The following is a 16825-nucleotide window of genomic DNA, read 5'->3' as shown; positions in this document are numbered from 1 at the left end:
CACTTGTTTATCTGCTGACCTTCCCTCCACTATTGTCCTGTGACCCTGCCAAATCCCCCTCTGCAAGAAACACCCAAGAATGATCAATAAAAAATAAAAAATAAAAAAATAAAAAAATAAAAATAAATAAATAAATAAATAAAACATTTTACAAAAGAATCCTACCAGAATAGTTAAAAGAAAAAAGACCGACAATATCAAGTTTGGCAAAGATGTGGAACAACTGTAACACTCATTTACTGATGATAAAGTACAACCACTTAGTAAAACCGCCTGGCAGAGTCTATGAAAGCTGAGCATATGGACAGACTATGAGCGAACAATGCCACTCCTAGCTATGTAACCAAATGAAAAGTACACATGTGCTCCGAGAGACACACACAGGAATATTCAGAACCTTTTCTGTAATAGCTATAAACTGAAAGCAGCACATGTCCAACAGGAAAACGAATAAACAAATACAGCATATTCATACAATAGAATCCTATACAGAGCAACTAAAATAACAGCTAGAGGCAACAACACGGATGGATCTTACAAGCCTGATGTGGAACAAGAGAAGCCCGTCCAGAGACTAAGTGAATGGATTTATGTGGTATGCAAAAACAGGCAAAACCAAATTATAGTGTTTTGGGAGGTATGCTTACATAGTAAAGCTCTGAAGGAAAACAAAGAAAAGGCGACTAAAGAGAATGACAACTTACACAATGCAGAATCCTGGATTGGATCCTAGATCCAATCAACGTGTAGGGGTAAGTGGGACAGCCGGCAAAATTTGAGTATCAACTGTATATGAGATAACTGTATACGTTAAATTTCCTGAACCTGCAAACTGTATTATGGTGTGTAAGAGAGCACCTTTGTTCTTGGGAGGACACATGCTGAAATATTTAGGAATAAGGGGCGTTGTCTTCAGCTTATTCTCAGATAGTTCAGCAACAATTGTGGCAAACAGTAGTAAACATATAGGTGAGGGGTAAGTGGGTGCTTACTGTACTCGCAATTGGAAGTTTCAATTTTTTCAAAATAATAAATTAAAAATAACAAAAAATGTCAAATTAAAAAAAAAAGGCAAAGGCAAAACTCTCACATAAGCCCATATAATCGTGCCTTAGGGGAGGAAGGAAAACTGGGGTATGCAAGAGGGCTTCTAAAAAACGGCAATATTCTGTTTCTTGACCTGGTTAGAGGCTACAGGGATATACGTTTTTGTTTTGTGCACTTAATGTGTGTTGTTTTTCACAATTTTAAAAATTCAAAGTGTTTACATGCTGAGTTATTCTTCCCAGCATGCACACTAACATTAAATGAGTATCATGTGCAGTTATCTGCTTAATGTCTGAATTCCTCCTCTTAAATGAAAAGCTTCATGTGGGCAGAGACCATGTTTCTCTGGAACAAACTAGGCAATCATATTTATTGAATGAATGAATAAGTAAATTACATAAATCTCACTTGTAAGGACTCTATCTAAATATATAATCTGATGTGGGCTAAAGATCTGTGAACAAAGACGTTCTGAGAAAATTTTGGCAACAAGATTAGCAACAGGCATTATGGCCTTCTAATACAAGGAAATATTGTGCTGTCTTTATAAGGCACGTGTTCAAAGAATATTTAAACACAGAAGGCAGAAGAAAAGGTTAAGATTTTAAGTTTAAATCTTTTTTCCAATTTTTAAAATTTGGTAAAATGTAACATAAAATTTACCATCTTAAGTGTTTTAAAGTACACAGTTCATTGGTATTAAGTACAATCACATTGTTGTGTAATCATCACCACCATCCATCTCCAGAACTATTTTCCCTGTGCAAAACTGAAACTCTATACCCATTAAATAATAACTCCCCATGACCCCCCACCTCAGTCCTTCAGGCAACCCCTATTCTTGTTTCCATCTCTATGAATTTGATGTCTCTAGATACTTCATATAAGTGGAATCATACAGTATTTGTCTATTTGAGGACACTTAGCACAATGTCCTCAAGGTTCACTTACATTGTAACGTGTCAAAAATTCCTTTTTAAAGACTGAATAATATTCCATTGTATAGACAGACATTTTGTTTATCCATTCATTCATTAACAGACACACTGTTTCCACCTCTTGGCTATTACCAATAATGCTGTCATGAGCATGGATACAAAAGTATCTCTTTGAAACCTTATTTTCAATTATTTGGGGTATATACCCAGAAGTGAAATTGCTGGATCATCCAGTAATCACATTTTTAATTTTTTGAGGAACCACCAAACTGTTTTCTACAGTGGCTTTACCATTTCACATTCCCACCAATAGTGCACAAAGCTTCCATTTTTTCCATATCTTCACCACCAGCATTTATTTATTTATTTTTTTAATAGTAAGGGCTCATGAATTTTAAATTAGAAAAAAATCAAGACACAAAACTGTTATAATCTCAATTTCATTTTAAAATAAATCAGATTTACATATGCAAAGAAAAAAGTTTGGAACTAAACCAAAATAACTAAGTGAGGCCATATCTGGGTTGAGAGAGAGTAATTTTTTAACTTTTTAATTTTTTTTAGAGATTCTGTTGCTCAGGCTGGAGTGCAGTGGCATGACCATAGCTCACTGCAGCTGCAGGCTCAAGCAACCCTCCTGCCTCAGCCACCTGAAGAGCTAAGATTACAGGTGCATGTCACCGCACTCAGCTAATATTTTTTATTCTCCTTTATACTTTCCATATTTTTCCCAGTTACCTACCAACAGAATGTATTCTTTAGGTAAAAAAAATTTATTTGAAAATTAACTTGTCTGTGACTATTATTTATCTAATTTAGCTCTATGTGAGTACAGAAAAATAAATCAGTAAGATTAAATTTCTTTCAGTTATTCTGATTACCAAAAGCATTTGTTATTGGCATAAAAAAATTTTAACTGAAAACAGAATCTCAAAGAAAAATTTGGATATGGATACTAAAACAAAGCAGTTATGCCTAAAATTGTTTGTCACAAATTTTTCTTTAAATTGAAGTTATTATCTAGGTAATGTAATGGGAAAAAAATTTATGGCTTCTTTAATCAAGTATTTTTAAGCAAGTATTTTTAATCAACATTGCTTAATCTTATTTTTTTCTTCTTTTTTCATAAAAGAAGCCTTTTTCGGCAAGGCACAGTGGCTCATACCTGTAATCCCAGCACTCTGGGAGGCTGAGGCAGGAGGATAACTTGAACCCAGGAGTTTGAGAACAGCCTGGGCAACATGGGGAGACTCCGTCTTTTATTTTTTTCTATTATTATTTATTTTTTAAAAAGCCTTTTTCCCAGATGCAAACTTACTCAAAACCCAACACAAATCAGAAAAGTAAACCTTCTCTGGCTAAAGCAGAGGCTAGGATCCAGCTCAGCCTATCTCAAACCCTTGTGAATCAGTGCCATAAAACTTGAGGACTGCAGAAAACAGTGTAAAAGCCAAAACGACTACTTTGCTGCTTCATCAAGTATATATAAGCTGGTTCTTATTCCACTATTCAGATTAACAACAGATTCTGGAGACATTTTCTCTATCCCCTATTAAGAACCAACACACACACACTTACACACACATACACAGCACCCTAGCTCACACATGCACACGTGCATGTGCGCACGCACACACAAACCCCCCACCGCACCCTATCACTATGTACAGGCCCAGTTACTGGTTCTCTTTACCTGGAGCAGTGGATCTCACTGGTGGGGTCTTCCTCTTGGCCAAGAAGTTTCTCAGTTGTGCCTGTTTCATGGGGGACAGTTTGGCTGCAAGAAATCCATAAACCCATAAATGATTAAGACTCAGTTTTTAAGATATCAGTACTTGGAAGAGAATAAAGGGAGTTAAAAGACTGGGAAGGATGCAACTACCTGGTACTTTGGGCAAGGATTTGGTGTGAGATTCCATGGTGGTTTTCAACAAAGCATTGCACAGGCTTTCCAGGTCACTGTCAAAACTGAAACAGAACAGTGTTAGATACAGACCAACTAGGAGCTGAAAGATCTGAGGCTGTCGGGGGTACACTATCCTCTTAAATATAAATGCAAGACATGAGAATATCCCCAATATATAAACATGCCATCTGACCAACTGATGGAATTAATCTAAAAGAAGTGAGATCACAATCATATTATATACCATCTCCACCTCAAACACAACATGATGGTGCCTCAGTAGAAAAAGTCATTAAAATTTATACATTTGGCCTAAAAGCATAAACACAAAACCATTTTGGTAAACTCAAGGCAAACTGTCAATCTGCCAGGGTCTGAAAGTCCCCCCTTCAAGCAGAATGGCAAATCTGGGCTTTAGAAACAAGTCAGTCAACTTAATCCTATCAGCTGATTTCCAATCAAACCATGACACTGTTACTATGGTGTATCACTTGCTGTGATATATTCAGCACCCATTTCATCAGTGTAATATTTTACAGACTTAATTTAACTCTCCAACAATCCCACGAAGCAGGTATTGTCATCCTCATTTTTTAGGCAAAGAAACAAAGGATCAGAGAGGGTGGGACCCTGACCAGGATTACACAGGTGAGAGACACAGAGTCACTTGCAAACCCATATCTGAACCACTCGAAGACTCCCTAAATGTTCATGCATTCATTCACCCATATTTATTGAGTGCAAGTCCTCTCCACACCTGTGAATGCTGCTCTGGGAAGGAACAGCCGAGGACAGGCTCCACAGGGAAGTCTGGTTGTAAAGGCGGAGCTGCTGAAGACTATCCACCAGGTGATTCAGCCTCTTCCTCTGTTGGTTGATGATTTCCCGGTTGTTGGCTAGGGTGTTAAACAGTGTCTCTCGCTCTGGCACAAGCAGGTGCCTGTTGACAACAATGAGAAAAGAATTAAACATGAATGGTTCAAATAAAGGAATCTCCCAGTAAAAAAACAAACAAGACTACAATGGTAACAGTGAAAATGATAAAATGGAGAACCAGCACTGGACAAGAACCATTAAGAAATTACTAGAAAATAAAAAGGAGATGAAAGCCTAATGAAGATAAAATGGAATGTGGAGAAAACAGCTGGAAACAGGCAGACCAGTCCTGTAGCAAAGGACAGCATACATTAGGTGAAACCTGAGAGAGGCCCTGGGAAGAAAAGGGCAGGAGTGAGGTGTGAGTCAGGAACAGGGGAAAAGCCAGTCAGCTTTCTACTTAGAATTTATCTGTTTTTCTGAATGTAAATTATATTCAATTAAAAAAAAAAGGTTCACTGGAAGTCTATGGGAGTCAGTTAATTCTTCAGACTATTGTCAAGAAATAGTGGGACAGCATAAGATTTAGCATCAGGAAGGTAACCTGCCCAAAAGAACTAAAACAAGACAGACAACAGTAGCTGCCTCTGGGAAGTAGGTCTGACTGTAGAGGGCGACAGGTCTATTTGCTTCCGCTTTTCAGTAGAAATCTTTAAGTAGCTTTGAAATTTTTTTCTGACTGCATTAATTTGCAGAGGGGATAGTAAAAATCATACATATAAAAACAAAAGGAATAATCCCACATCAGTTATAAACCAAATTTTCTTTGCTATGGTATGTCAATACAGTCATGTGCCACATAACGACATTTTGGTCAATGATGGACTGCATATACAACGATGATCCTATAAGATTACAGTAGAGCTGAATTCCTATTGCCTAGTGATTTGTGTTACAATTGTCCATAGCAGTCAGTACAAAACCATGCTGTACAGCAGGGGTGTCTAATCTTTTGCTTCCCTGGGCCACACTGGAGGAAGAATTGTCTTGGGCCACACATAAAATATACTAATGCTGGCTGATAAGCTTAAAAAAAAAAAATCACAAAAAATCTCAGAATGTTTTAAGAAAGTTTACGAATTTGTGTTGGATTGCATTCAAAGCTGTCCTGGGCCACATGAAGCCTGCAGGCCGTGGGTTGGACAAGCTTGCTGTATGGTACTAGGAGCAACAGGCTATACACCATAAGCGCCTAGTGTGTAATAGGCGATGTCATCTAGGTAGTAAGTACACATAGTGTAAGCACATTCTATGATGATCATATAATGACAAAATCGCCTAACAATGAACTTCTCAGAACGCATGTTAAGCAACAAGTGACTCTATGTATATTTTGCCTCAACACAAATCATGGAATGAAAAATGCTTGCTAAACAGAAACCTCTGGATTTATTTCCCTTTTTCCCATTATCTCTTTGAGTTCAGGGCTGACTGAATGACTGCCTCTGGTAACAAGGTAGTTCAACATATAATTTTTAAAAGGCATTTCAGGCCAGGCGCAGTGGCTCACGCCTGTAATCCCAGCACTTTGGGAGGGCGAGCTGGGTGGATCACGAGGTCAGGAGTTGGAGACCAGCCTAACCAACATGGGGAAACCCCATCTCTACTAAAAATACAAAAATTAGCCAGGTGTGGTGGCACGCACCTGTAATCCCAGCTACTCAAGGAGGCTGAGGCAGGAGAATCGCTTGAACCCCAGAGGCGGAGGTTGCAGTGAGCCGAGATCGCACCACTGCACTCCAATATGGGTGACACAGCGAGACTCAGTCTCAAAAAAAAAAAAAAAAAAGGCATTTCAATAGGGTTCAAGGTAATATTCAGGGATGGCCCTAAAACAGAGAAGTGCTATCAAAATAGAAAATTGTACAGATTTAAGAATTTGAACTCTGCAGAAAGAGAACTCAGAAAAGCATAAGTAGTAAATCCACAGAATTGTTACAAAGGAAACAAAAGCTTGGCTTCTCTTTAAGCATCATGCACTTTCTTACAAGGCTAACTTGTTAATTACCAAAAAGAAATATAACCATTGAGCAGAGGAGAATGTACCCACTGTCAGGTTAGACCATTGTTTCCCTTGTGGGAAAGCAAACCATATGGTTAAACATGAATCAGAACCAGGTGTGTGAGCTAGTTCTCTAATGGGGCCCCACTGCCCATGGAGACAAGTGCTCCAGTCCACAGGCCACAGAATTCTCCCCTTAGATAGTGAGGGAGGAGAGCTTCTCACTTCTATCTCCCTATACCTATCTATGCTGCAAGCTGAGGGTCCTCCAGTTGGGATTTTTAGCCTTTCTCCACATAACACAATGTAATTTATTGAATTGTGCTTACTAAATTATAAGCATATTATAGTCCTGTCCCTGATATCACACCCAGGTTGTCCCACTGAAAAGTACATCAAATAGACCATTTCTTGGTTTGTTTTCACACAGGGCTAGCTAATCATTAATCAAGTGTAGGTGTTTCAGAAATCTAACATTTCATGGCTGATTCGTTTTTCAAATTTCTAATGGGCACTTCATGCTCTCATGGTACATGACATTCTACTCCTTGTGGAAAATATGTGGCTTAAAACCAAATATCTACGGATAAAAAACTATGCTAAAAGGTTTTCCCATTACTTTGCCATCATTTCTCTCATCTTTTTAATTATCCACACTAATTACAAATGTTTTCTAAAAAAGAAAATTTGAAATATACAGAAGAGTATTACGGAAAATTCTCCTTAATCCCGTTTTGCAGATATAACTACGAATATTTTGTTACATCTATTTACTTTTGTACCTCCACATTCTTATTAGCCAATATGCTTTTGTCTTTTTACTTATTAAATTTTTATATTACATCTAATAATTATAGCGAAATAGTTATATATTCATACATTTTGTAGAACATAGAATATGTATTCAATATATTAAATAATTTATTGGAGAACATGCTAGTCAATGGTTACAGGGTATTCTGTAGTTAAGAAAAAAGCGACCATATTTATTTAGCCACTCCTGTACCTTTAGATAATTAGGCTGAATCCGATTTTTCACTATCATAAATTATACTGCAATACAAATTATTTTATGTAAATTACTGAGTATCATTTGTTGTTTCTGTAGAAAAATATTTCAAGTAGAATGACTGTTAAAAAGAATGAACGTTTTGTAGAGATTTTCTCTTTCTTGTTTTTTTTTTTTTTTTTTTTTTTTGAGATGGGAATTTCGCTCTTGTTGCCCAGGCTGGAGGGCAGTGGCACGATCTCAGCTCACTGCAACCTCCGCCTCCTGGGTTCAAGCGATTCTCCTGCCTCAGCCTCCATAGTAGCCGGGATTATAGGCATGTGCCACCATGCCCGGCTAATTTTGTGTTTTTGGTAGAGACAGGGTTTCTCCATGTTGGTCAGGCTGGTCTCAAACTCCCGATCTCAGGTGATCCACTCGCCTCGGCCTCCCAAAGTGCTGGGATTACAGGCGTGAGCCACCGCACCCGGCCGGGGATTTTCATATGTTCCTAAATAACCTTTTTAAAATGGCAATAGCAATATCTATTCCAACACATTGCAGATGAGAGATCTCATTCACCTTTGTTTTTTCTTTTGTTCCAGATGCTGATCCCACTCCAAGTCTAGAACATCATTCACATCTTGGACAGCAAATTTCACATACTGATGAAGGCGCCGAATTTCCTATAAGAAAAAAATTAAAAGGCAAATAACTTGTTTTTCTGATAGTTTGGGGGAAGATGTATCAAAACAGTCAAAAGAATTCTAAAATACTTCTATATTAATAGAACCATAATGAACAAGGAAAACAGAATAGGTTTTAATACGATTTTTAAAACTACATAATTAAAATGAGGCCGGGTGCAGTGGCTCAGGCCTATAATCCCAACACCCTGGGAGGCCAAGGCAGGAGGACTGCTTGAAGCCAGGAGTTAAAGATCAGCCTGGGCAACATAGCAAGACTCTGTCTCTAATAATGTATACAAATAAAAAAGTTACATAAAAAAACTTTATAATTAAAATGAAAAACAAAATTGGCCAGGAGTGGTGGCTCCTCACTTTGGGAGGCTGAGGCAAGCAGATCACTTGAGGTCAGGAGTTCAAGATCAGCCTGGCCAACATGGTAAAACCCCGTCTCTACTAAAAACACAAAAATTAGCCAGGCAGGGTGGCAGGTGCCTGTAATCCCAGCTACTCAGGAGGCTGAGGCAGGGGAATCACTTGAACCCAGGAGGCAGAGGTGGCAGAGAGGTGGTACAATGAAAAGGGAAACAGAATGGGTGTGGCTGCCTAGGCCCCCAGGGAACAAATGTTCTTGCTTAATTCTCATTTCTCAGTTCCATGGTCTGGGAATTTTCCATTCCATTCTGGTACTCAGACAGTGCATCCATTTAGATTTTGCTCTCCCACCCATAAAATTAACTGTAATGGAGACAAAACGGTGCTGAAAGTAATTCTAAACCTATCTATTCACAGCATAGAACATATAAGTCATCTTCCCATTTGAGAAATACTCATTTGTTTGCAAAAGCAAAGAACACTATCAGCACTAAAAACTGAATCTGTCATTATTTAAAATTTTAGCTATTTAACTTACTATAGGCCTGCAATAATTTTATTTAAATTTTGGGCGACTGTTAACCTTCATGGCTATGCAACTTGATTCTCAAAAATTAAAAACAGGCCAGGTGGCTGGGCGCTGTGGCTCACACCTGTAATCTCAGCACTTTGGGAAGCCGAGGTGGGCAGATCACTTGAGGTCAGGAGTTCCAGACCAGCCTGGCTAACATGGTGAAATCCCGCCTTGACTAAAAATACAAAAATTAGCTGGGCATGGTGATGCACGCCTATAATCCCAGGTACTTGGGAGGCTGAGGCACAAGAATCACTTGAACACAGGAGGCGGACGCTGCAGTGAGCTGAGATCACGCCACTGCACTCCAGCCTGGGCAACAGAGCAAGACTCTGTCTCTAAACAAAAAAACAGGCCGGGCATGGTGGCTCATGCATGTAATCCCAGCACTTTGGGAGGCCAGGACGGGTGGATTACTCGAGGTCAGGAGCTCGAGACCAGCCTGGCCAACATGGTGAAACCCCATCTCTACTAAAAATACAAAAATTAGAGCTGGGTGCAGTGGCTCATGCCTGTAACCCCAGTACTTTGGGAGGCCAAAGCAGGTGGATCACTTGAGGCCAGGAGTTTGAAACCAGCCTGGTCAACACGGTGAAACCCCATCTCTACTAAAAATACAAGAATTACCCGGGTGTGGTGGCACGCGCCTGTAATCCCAGCTACTCCAGAGGCTGAGGCAGGAGAATCTCTTGAACCTGGGAGGTGGAAGTCGCAGTGAGCTGAGATCATGCCACTGCACTCCAACCTGGGTGAAAGAGTGAGACCCTGTCTCCAAAACAAAACACAAAAAACAAAAAACAAAAATTAGCTGGGAGTGGTGGTGCACGCCTGTAATCCCAGCTACTCAGGTGGCTGAGGCAGGAGAACTGCATGAACCCAGGAGGCGGAGGTTGCAGTGAGCTGAGATTGCACCACTGCACTCCAGCCTGGGCAACAGAGTGAGACTCTCTCTCAAAAAAAAAAAAAAAAAAAAAAAAACAACACCAGACACAGTGGCTCACACCTGTAATCTCAGCACTTTGGGAGGCCAAATCAGTAGGAGTGCTAGGGCCCAGGTGTTCAAGACCTGCTTGGGCAACAAAGCAAGGCCCCATCTCTACAAAAATTTTAAAAATTAGCCAGACATGGTGGCGTGTGCCTGTAGTCCTAGCTACTTAGGAGGTTGAAGCAGAAGGATCACTTGAGCCCGAGTTCGAGGCTGCAGTGAGCTAGGATCGTGCCACCGCACCATACACTCTGGCCCAAGCAACAGAGAAAGACCGTGTCTAAAATTAAAAAAACAACAACAACAAAAAAAAACAGAGCTAGACGTGGTAGCCTACACTCGTAGACCCAGCTACTCAGGAGGATGAGTTAGGAGGATCACCTGGGCCCAGGAATTCGAGGCTTTTGTGCACCATAATCATGCCTGTGAATAGCCTTTGCACTCCTGGGCTACATAGCAAAACTCTGTCTCCTAAAAAAAAATAAAATAAAACTGAGGCATTCAATTAAGCATGTCTACAAATGGAGATAATGTGCTATACACTAGGAAAAGCAGTTTACATCTGTAGAGAGATCGTATTATGTTTAAATGTATTTTCAAAATTATTTGTGTAGCTGGCACAATCAGACAAGAGAAAAAATAAAGCACGTCCAAACTGATAAAGAGAAAGTCAAACTGTCGCTGTTTGCCGATGTTATGATCATGTACCTAAAAAACCCTAAAGACTCATCCAAAAAGGTCCTAGATCTGATAAACGAATTCAGTAAACTTTCAGGATACAAAATCAATGTACACAAATCAGTAGCACTGCTATACACAAACAGCGACCAAGCTGAGAATCAAATAAACAACAACCCGTTTTATAATAGCTGCAAAAAAAAAAAAAGAGCAAAAAAAAAACAAAACTTAGGAATATACCTAACCAAGGAGGCAAAAGACCTCTACAAGGAAAACTACAAAACACTGCTGAAAGAAATCATAGACGACACAAATGGAAACGACACAAACAAATAGAAATACATCCCATGCTCAGCCGGGCGCAGTGGCTCATGCTTGTAATCCCAGCACTTTGGGAGGCCTAGGCGGGTGGATCATGAGGTCAGGAGATCGAGACCATCCTGGCTAACACAGTGAAACCCCGTCTCTACTGAAAATACAAAAAATTAGCCGGGCGTGGTGGCAGGCGCCTGTAGTCCCAGCTACTCAGGAGGCTGAGGCAGGAGAATGGCGTGAACCCGGGAGGTGGAGCTTGCAGTGAGCCGAGATCGTGCCACTGTACTCCAGCCTGGGTGACAGAGCAAGACTCTGTCTCAAAAAAAAAAGACAGAAATACATCCCATGCTCATGGATGGGTAGAATCAATATTGTGAAAATGACCACGCTGTCAAAAACAATTTACAAATTCAATGCAATTCTCATCAAAATACCATCATCATTCTTCACAGAACTAGAAAAAACAATCCTAAAATTCATATAAAACTAAAAAGAGCCCACATAGTCAAAGCAAGAATAAGCAAAAAGAACAAATCTGGAGGTATCACGTTATCTGACTTCAAACTATACTACAAGCCTACAGTCACCAAAACACCATGGTACAGGTACAAAAATAGGCAGACAGACCAATGGAAAAGAATAGAGAACCCAGAAATAAAGCCAAATTATTAGAGCCAACTGATCTTCAACAAAGCAAACAAAAAACATAAAGTGGGGGAATGACACCCTATTCAACAAATAGTGCTGGGATAATTGGCAAGCCACATGTAAAAGAATGAAACTGGATCCTCATCTCTCACCTTATACAAAAATCAACTCAAGATGGATCGAAGACTTAAATCTAAGACTTGAAACCATAAAAATTCTAGAAGATAACATCAGAAAAACTGTTACAGACATTGACTTAGGCAAGGAGTTCATGACCAAGAATCCAAAAGTGAATGCAACAAAAAGGTAAATAGATGGGACATAATTAAGCTTCTGCACAGCAAAAGAAATAATCAGCAGAGTAAACAGACAACTCACAGAGTGGGAGAAAATTTTCACAAACTATGCATTCGACAATGGACTAATATCCAGAATCTATAAGGAACTCAAACATATCAGCAAGAACAAAACAAACAATCCCATCAAAAAGTGGGCTAAGGACATGAACAGACAATTCTTAAAAGATATACAAATGGTTGACGAACATCCAAAAAATGCTTAACATCACTAATTATCAGGCAAATGCAAATCAAAACCACAATGCAATACCATCTTACTTCTGCAAGAATGGCCGTAATTAAAAAATCAAAAAATAATAGATGTTGGTGTGGATGTGGTGAAAAGGGAACACTTTTACACTGCTGTTGGGAATGTAAACTAGTACAACCACTACAGAAAACAATATGGAGATTTCTTAAGGAACTAAAAGTATCTACCATTTGATCCAGCAATCCTACTACTGTGTATCTACCCAGAGGAAAAGAAGTCATTACATGAAAAAGACACTTGCACACGCATGTTTACAGCAGCACAATTCGCAATTGCAAAAATATGGAACCAGCCCAAATGCCCATCAATCAACGAGTGAATAAAGAAAATGTGACACGCGCGTGAGCACACACACACACACTACTACTCAGCCATAAAAAGGAATGAAATAACGGCATTTGCAGCAACCTAGATGGAGCTGGAGACCATTATTCTAAGTGAAGTAACTCAGGAATTGAAAACCAAACACCATTTGTTCTCATTTATGAGCAGGAGCTAAACTATGAGGATGCAAAGGGATAAGAATGATACAACGGAACAGGCGCGGTGGCTCACGCCTGTAATCCTAGCACTTTGGGAGACCAAGACGGGCAGATCACTTGAAGTCAGGAGTTCAAGACCAGCCTGGCCAACACGGTGAAAGAGGATGCAGTGAGCCAAGATCACGCCACTGCACTCCAGCCTGGGTGACAGAGTGAGACTGTCTCTGAATGAATAAATAAACAGATAGACAGACAGACAGACAGACAGACAGATAGATAGAATGATACAATGGACTCTGGAGACTTGGGGGGAAAGGAGAGAGGGCGGTAAGGGCTAAAATACTACACATTGGGGTACAGTGTACACTGCTTGAGTGATGGGTGCACCAAAATCTCAGAAATCACCACTAAAGAACTTATCCATGTAACCAAACACCACTTGTTCCCCCAAAACTATTGAAATTTTTAAAAATTAAAAAAAAATTAATTTGTGGATAAGGGTCTATGTCCTATCTGAAAAAGAGAAAATGTAATTTTAAAAGAGCCAAGCTGATTCAAGAGAAGTAGAAGTAACCTTAGTAGCAAATGTAACTTTCAACTCAATACTTGATGACTACAGGAGGCTCTTTCCTTTGATCACTTCAGATACAACCACACCTCTGCGTTAGCTGCTGCTGTTTCTTTGGAATGCCCTCCCAATTGTGCCCACCAGCCAAAAACAATTCTTCTTTTAAAGCCTATCACAAATACTTCTTTTCTCTGGCTCGGCTGCTCCCTCACCTGTGGTCCCACAGCAACATATCCCACACTACATTTACATGTTCGTCTTTCTCTCTGTCACTTACCCAACTGCAGGAATCTCTGTCACTTACCCAACTGCAGGAATTGCAAACCCGAGTGAATTGTAAACCTGCATGAACTGTAAACCAGACTCTTGAGTACGAGCACAGGCTCTTGAGTCAGACTGCCCAGGTTCAAGGTTTCAAGGTTTATTAGTGGTAAAACCTGGGCAGTTTCAGTTATCTTGGTTTCATCATCTGTGCATTGTCCATAGTAAACACTCAATACATGCTAACTAGTATTATCTACTTAGCACCATGAAAAAAGAAAATTATTCCCTCCTGAATAAGTGTCCCCCTAAAGCTGTATGCTTTCCTCTTAGTTTGTCAATAGAGAAAGAGGTGGAAAGGCACATAGGAACAACATGTAGCTCGGATGCAGAGCGGATGCCTGTAATTTGATGAGCGGTAGGCAGGCAGCACTCTCTTGCTGAGAGGTAATATCCACAGTGGAAAGAGGACGCATCAGGAATACCAGAGGGCTGCAGATCACAGCAAGGGCTCTGCAATCTTTCTTGAAGAAGGAACCATTTTTCTTTTTTTTTTTTAATTTTCAGTAAGTTGACCAGGTGTGGGACAGAAACACTGGGGAACAATAAAGTTTGAGGCCTCAAATTCTCTGAGGCAAGAATGATTCATCACACCTGCAAACCCCACAGATGTCATGAGGAAGACCAGAGATGCCAGTGAACGCTTCCCGCTGGAATTCCAGACAAATGTGAGATAGCAGAAGAGGACCCCCACACTAAGGCCAGTGACACAATGATTCAGTGTACACTGAAAGATGGAAAGCAAAATCCGATTAGCAAAAGCAGAGATTAAGAATAATTAAGAATGGTGGCTCACACCTGTAACCCCAGAATTTTGGGATTACAAAGACAGGAGGGTGACTTGAGCTTAGGAGTTTGAGACCAGCCTGGATAATGTAGTGAGACCCCATCTCTACAAAAAATTTAAAAATCAGCTAGGTGTGGTGGCACACACCTGTACTCCCAACTATGTGGGAGGCTGAGGTGGGAGGATCACTTGAGCCCAGAGGTTGAGGCTGCAGTGAGCTGTGATGGTGCCACTTCAGCCCAGGCGACAGTGCGAGACTCAGTCTCAAAAAAAAAAAAAATTTTTTCAAGAGAAAAGTTAAGTGTAGCATACAGAAAAGAGCTCAGGCAAATGGAGGTTTCAATTCTGGTTCCCCCTTTCCTAGCCAACATGACTTTGGACAAGCTACTTAGCCTATGAAATTTAATTTCCAGTTACCTGTATAATGGGCTACAGGGACCAGTAACTCTTACCTTGCAGAGCAGCTGGCTTTGAAGGCTAGAAATAATGCATAAGAAACACCTAGCAGATTAAATGGCACTCAAGAAATAGTTACCACTTTAATAATTATTTATTTTTATTATTTATTTATAATTATTATTTATTTATAATTCAACTTACATGTTTCAACAGAGTATTCTCTATTAAGCTTAAGTTTTAATAAAAAATTTTGGCCAGTCACGCGTGTAATTCCACCACTTTGGGAGGCCAAGGCAGGAGGACTGCTTGACCCCAGGAGTTCAAGACCAGCTGGGCTGGGCAGCACAGTAACACCTTGTCTCTCCAAATAAAATATTAAAAATTAGCCAAGTGTGGTGGCACATGCCTGTGGTCCTGGCTACTCAGGAGGCTGAGGCAGGAGGATCACGTAAGCCCAGGAAGTAAGGCTGCAGTGACCTGGGATCACACCATTGCACAATAGCCTGGGCAACAGAGTGAGAAGACCCTGTCTCAAGAAAAAAAGTATTTAAAAGAATCTATGTTTTAAGTGAAAAAAATTACATAATTACATGAAGTGTACTGTTTGCCACAGTTAAGGAAGTTTACGGGAAATGTGGTAAATTATAAGCAGAAAATTAACAACTTCAAAAAGAGCCATCATCCAAATCTATATGCAAAAAGAGGTAGCAATTGTTACATGAGCTTGTTTTTAAATCTTTTAAACAGATTTACATAGATCTCCTACCTGAAGCTGAGCTTCACTCTTGGGATCCAGTGGTCTTTTATAAAGCAAATGCAGATAACCAGAGTCACGATTTCTTTCATTTTGTTCTCTGGCTTCCTCAACACCAGCAAAGCCCTCAAGTAAAGTTGTTTTCAGGCTACTTATATCTCCATGAAGCGACTAGAAAAAGTACAATAATGTGTTGGTACAAAAAGTTGTTAAGTCCAAATCTTTCTGTTTGGATCAAGGAAGGTGGTGTTTCTCAAACACTCACTGAACAGAATGAATATCTGAACATATTTAACTCACGTAAAAAAAGAATTTAACTGTTTAGAAAGACACTAATGTTCTTTTTTTATATTTATTTTTCATCCCCATTAAAAAAATACATTCTAATGATTGAAAATGCAGAAAATACAAAGATAGTAGCTCTAATACTACTATGTGAAGATAATTACTGCTAACACTCTAAAGAACTTGCCTCTTTCCAAACACACTATTTAAGACCCGAACTCTGGAATCAGACAGTCTGAAGCAGAATTCTGGCACTACCACTTGCTAAGTGGGTGACTTTTGACAAATTTACCTAAGCCTCAGTTTCCTGACTTGCAAAATAGGGTAACAGTATGTATGACACAGCAAAGTTGTGAGGATTCAGTGAGATAATACAAGTGATGTGTTTGGCACAGTGCCTGGCACACAGTAAGTAGTAATAATGGTTACAATAATTAACACTATTAACACCCAACATTTAATATTTTCATACTGCATATGTCCTAAAATATCCTTTTTTAAAAATCGAACACTATTTGAGATAGTAAAATTTCAAATATACCTAAATTAAATTAACAATCATAATAAATTTTATGGAGTGCACAGTATGCATCAAAGGAGTA

The 16825-nt window shown here is 39.5% G+C and overlaps 1 protein-coding gene across 7 annotated transcripts in view; it reads right to left on the bottom strand.

The window, feature by feature from the left end:
• NUP214 (nucleoporin 214) overlaps window positions 1-16825 on the bottom strand; it is a 109922-nt gene that overhangs the window by 67581 nt on the left and 25516 nt on the right. For all 7 annotated transcript variants that reach the window (XM_031007719.3, XM_055351361.2, XM_031007717.3 and 4 more), the window contains exons 17-21: window positions 15951-16109; window positions 8340-8443; window positions 4649-4831; window positions 3868-3953; window positions 3679-3762 (exon numbers count right to left, since the gene is read on the bottom strand). In XM_031007719.3, the coding sequence (XP_030863579.3) occupies window positions 3679-3762; window positions 3868-3953; window positions 4649-4831; window positions 8340-8443; window positions 15951-16109 (616 nt within the window). The remainder of the gene's footprint in view (window positions 1-3678; window positions 3763-3867; window positions 3954-4648; window positions 4832-8339; window positions 8444-15950; window positions 16110-16825) is intronic.

This window comes from Gorilla gorilla, chromosome 13 (genome assembly GCF_029281585.2).
Source record: "Gorilla gorilla gorilla isolate KB3781 chromosome 13, NHGRI_mGorGor1-v2.1_pri, whole genome shotgun sequence".
NCBI classification, from domain to species: domain Eukaryota; kingdom Metazoa; phylum Chordata; class Mammalia; order Primates; family Hominidae; genus Gorilla; species Gorilla gorilla.
This window is presented reverse-complemented; position numbering and strand designations above follow the sequence as displayed.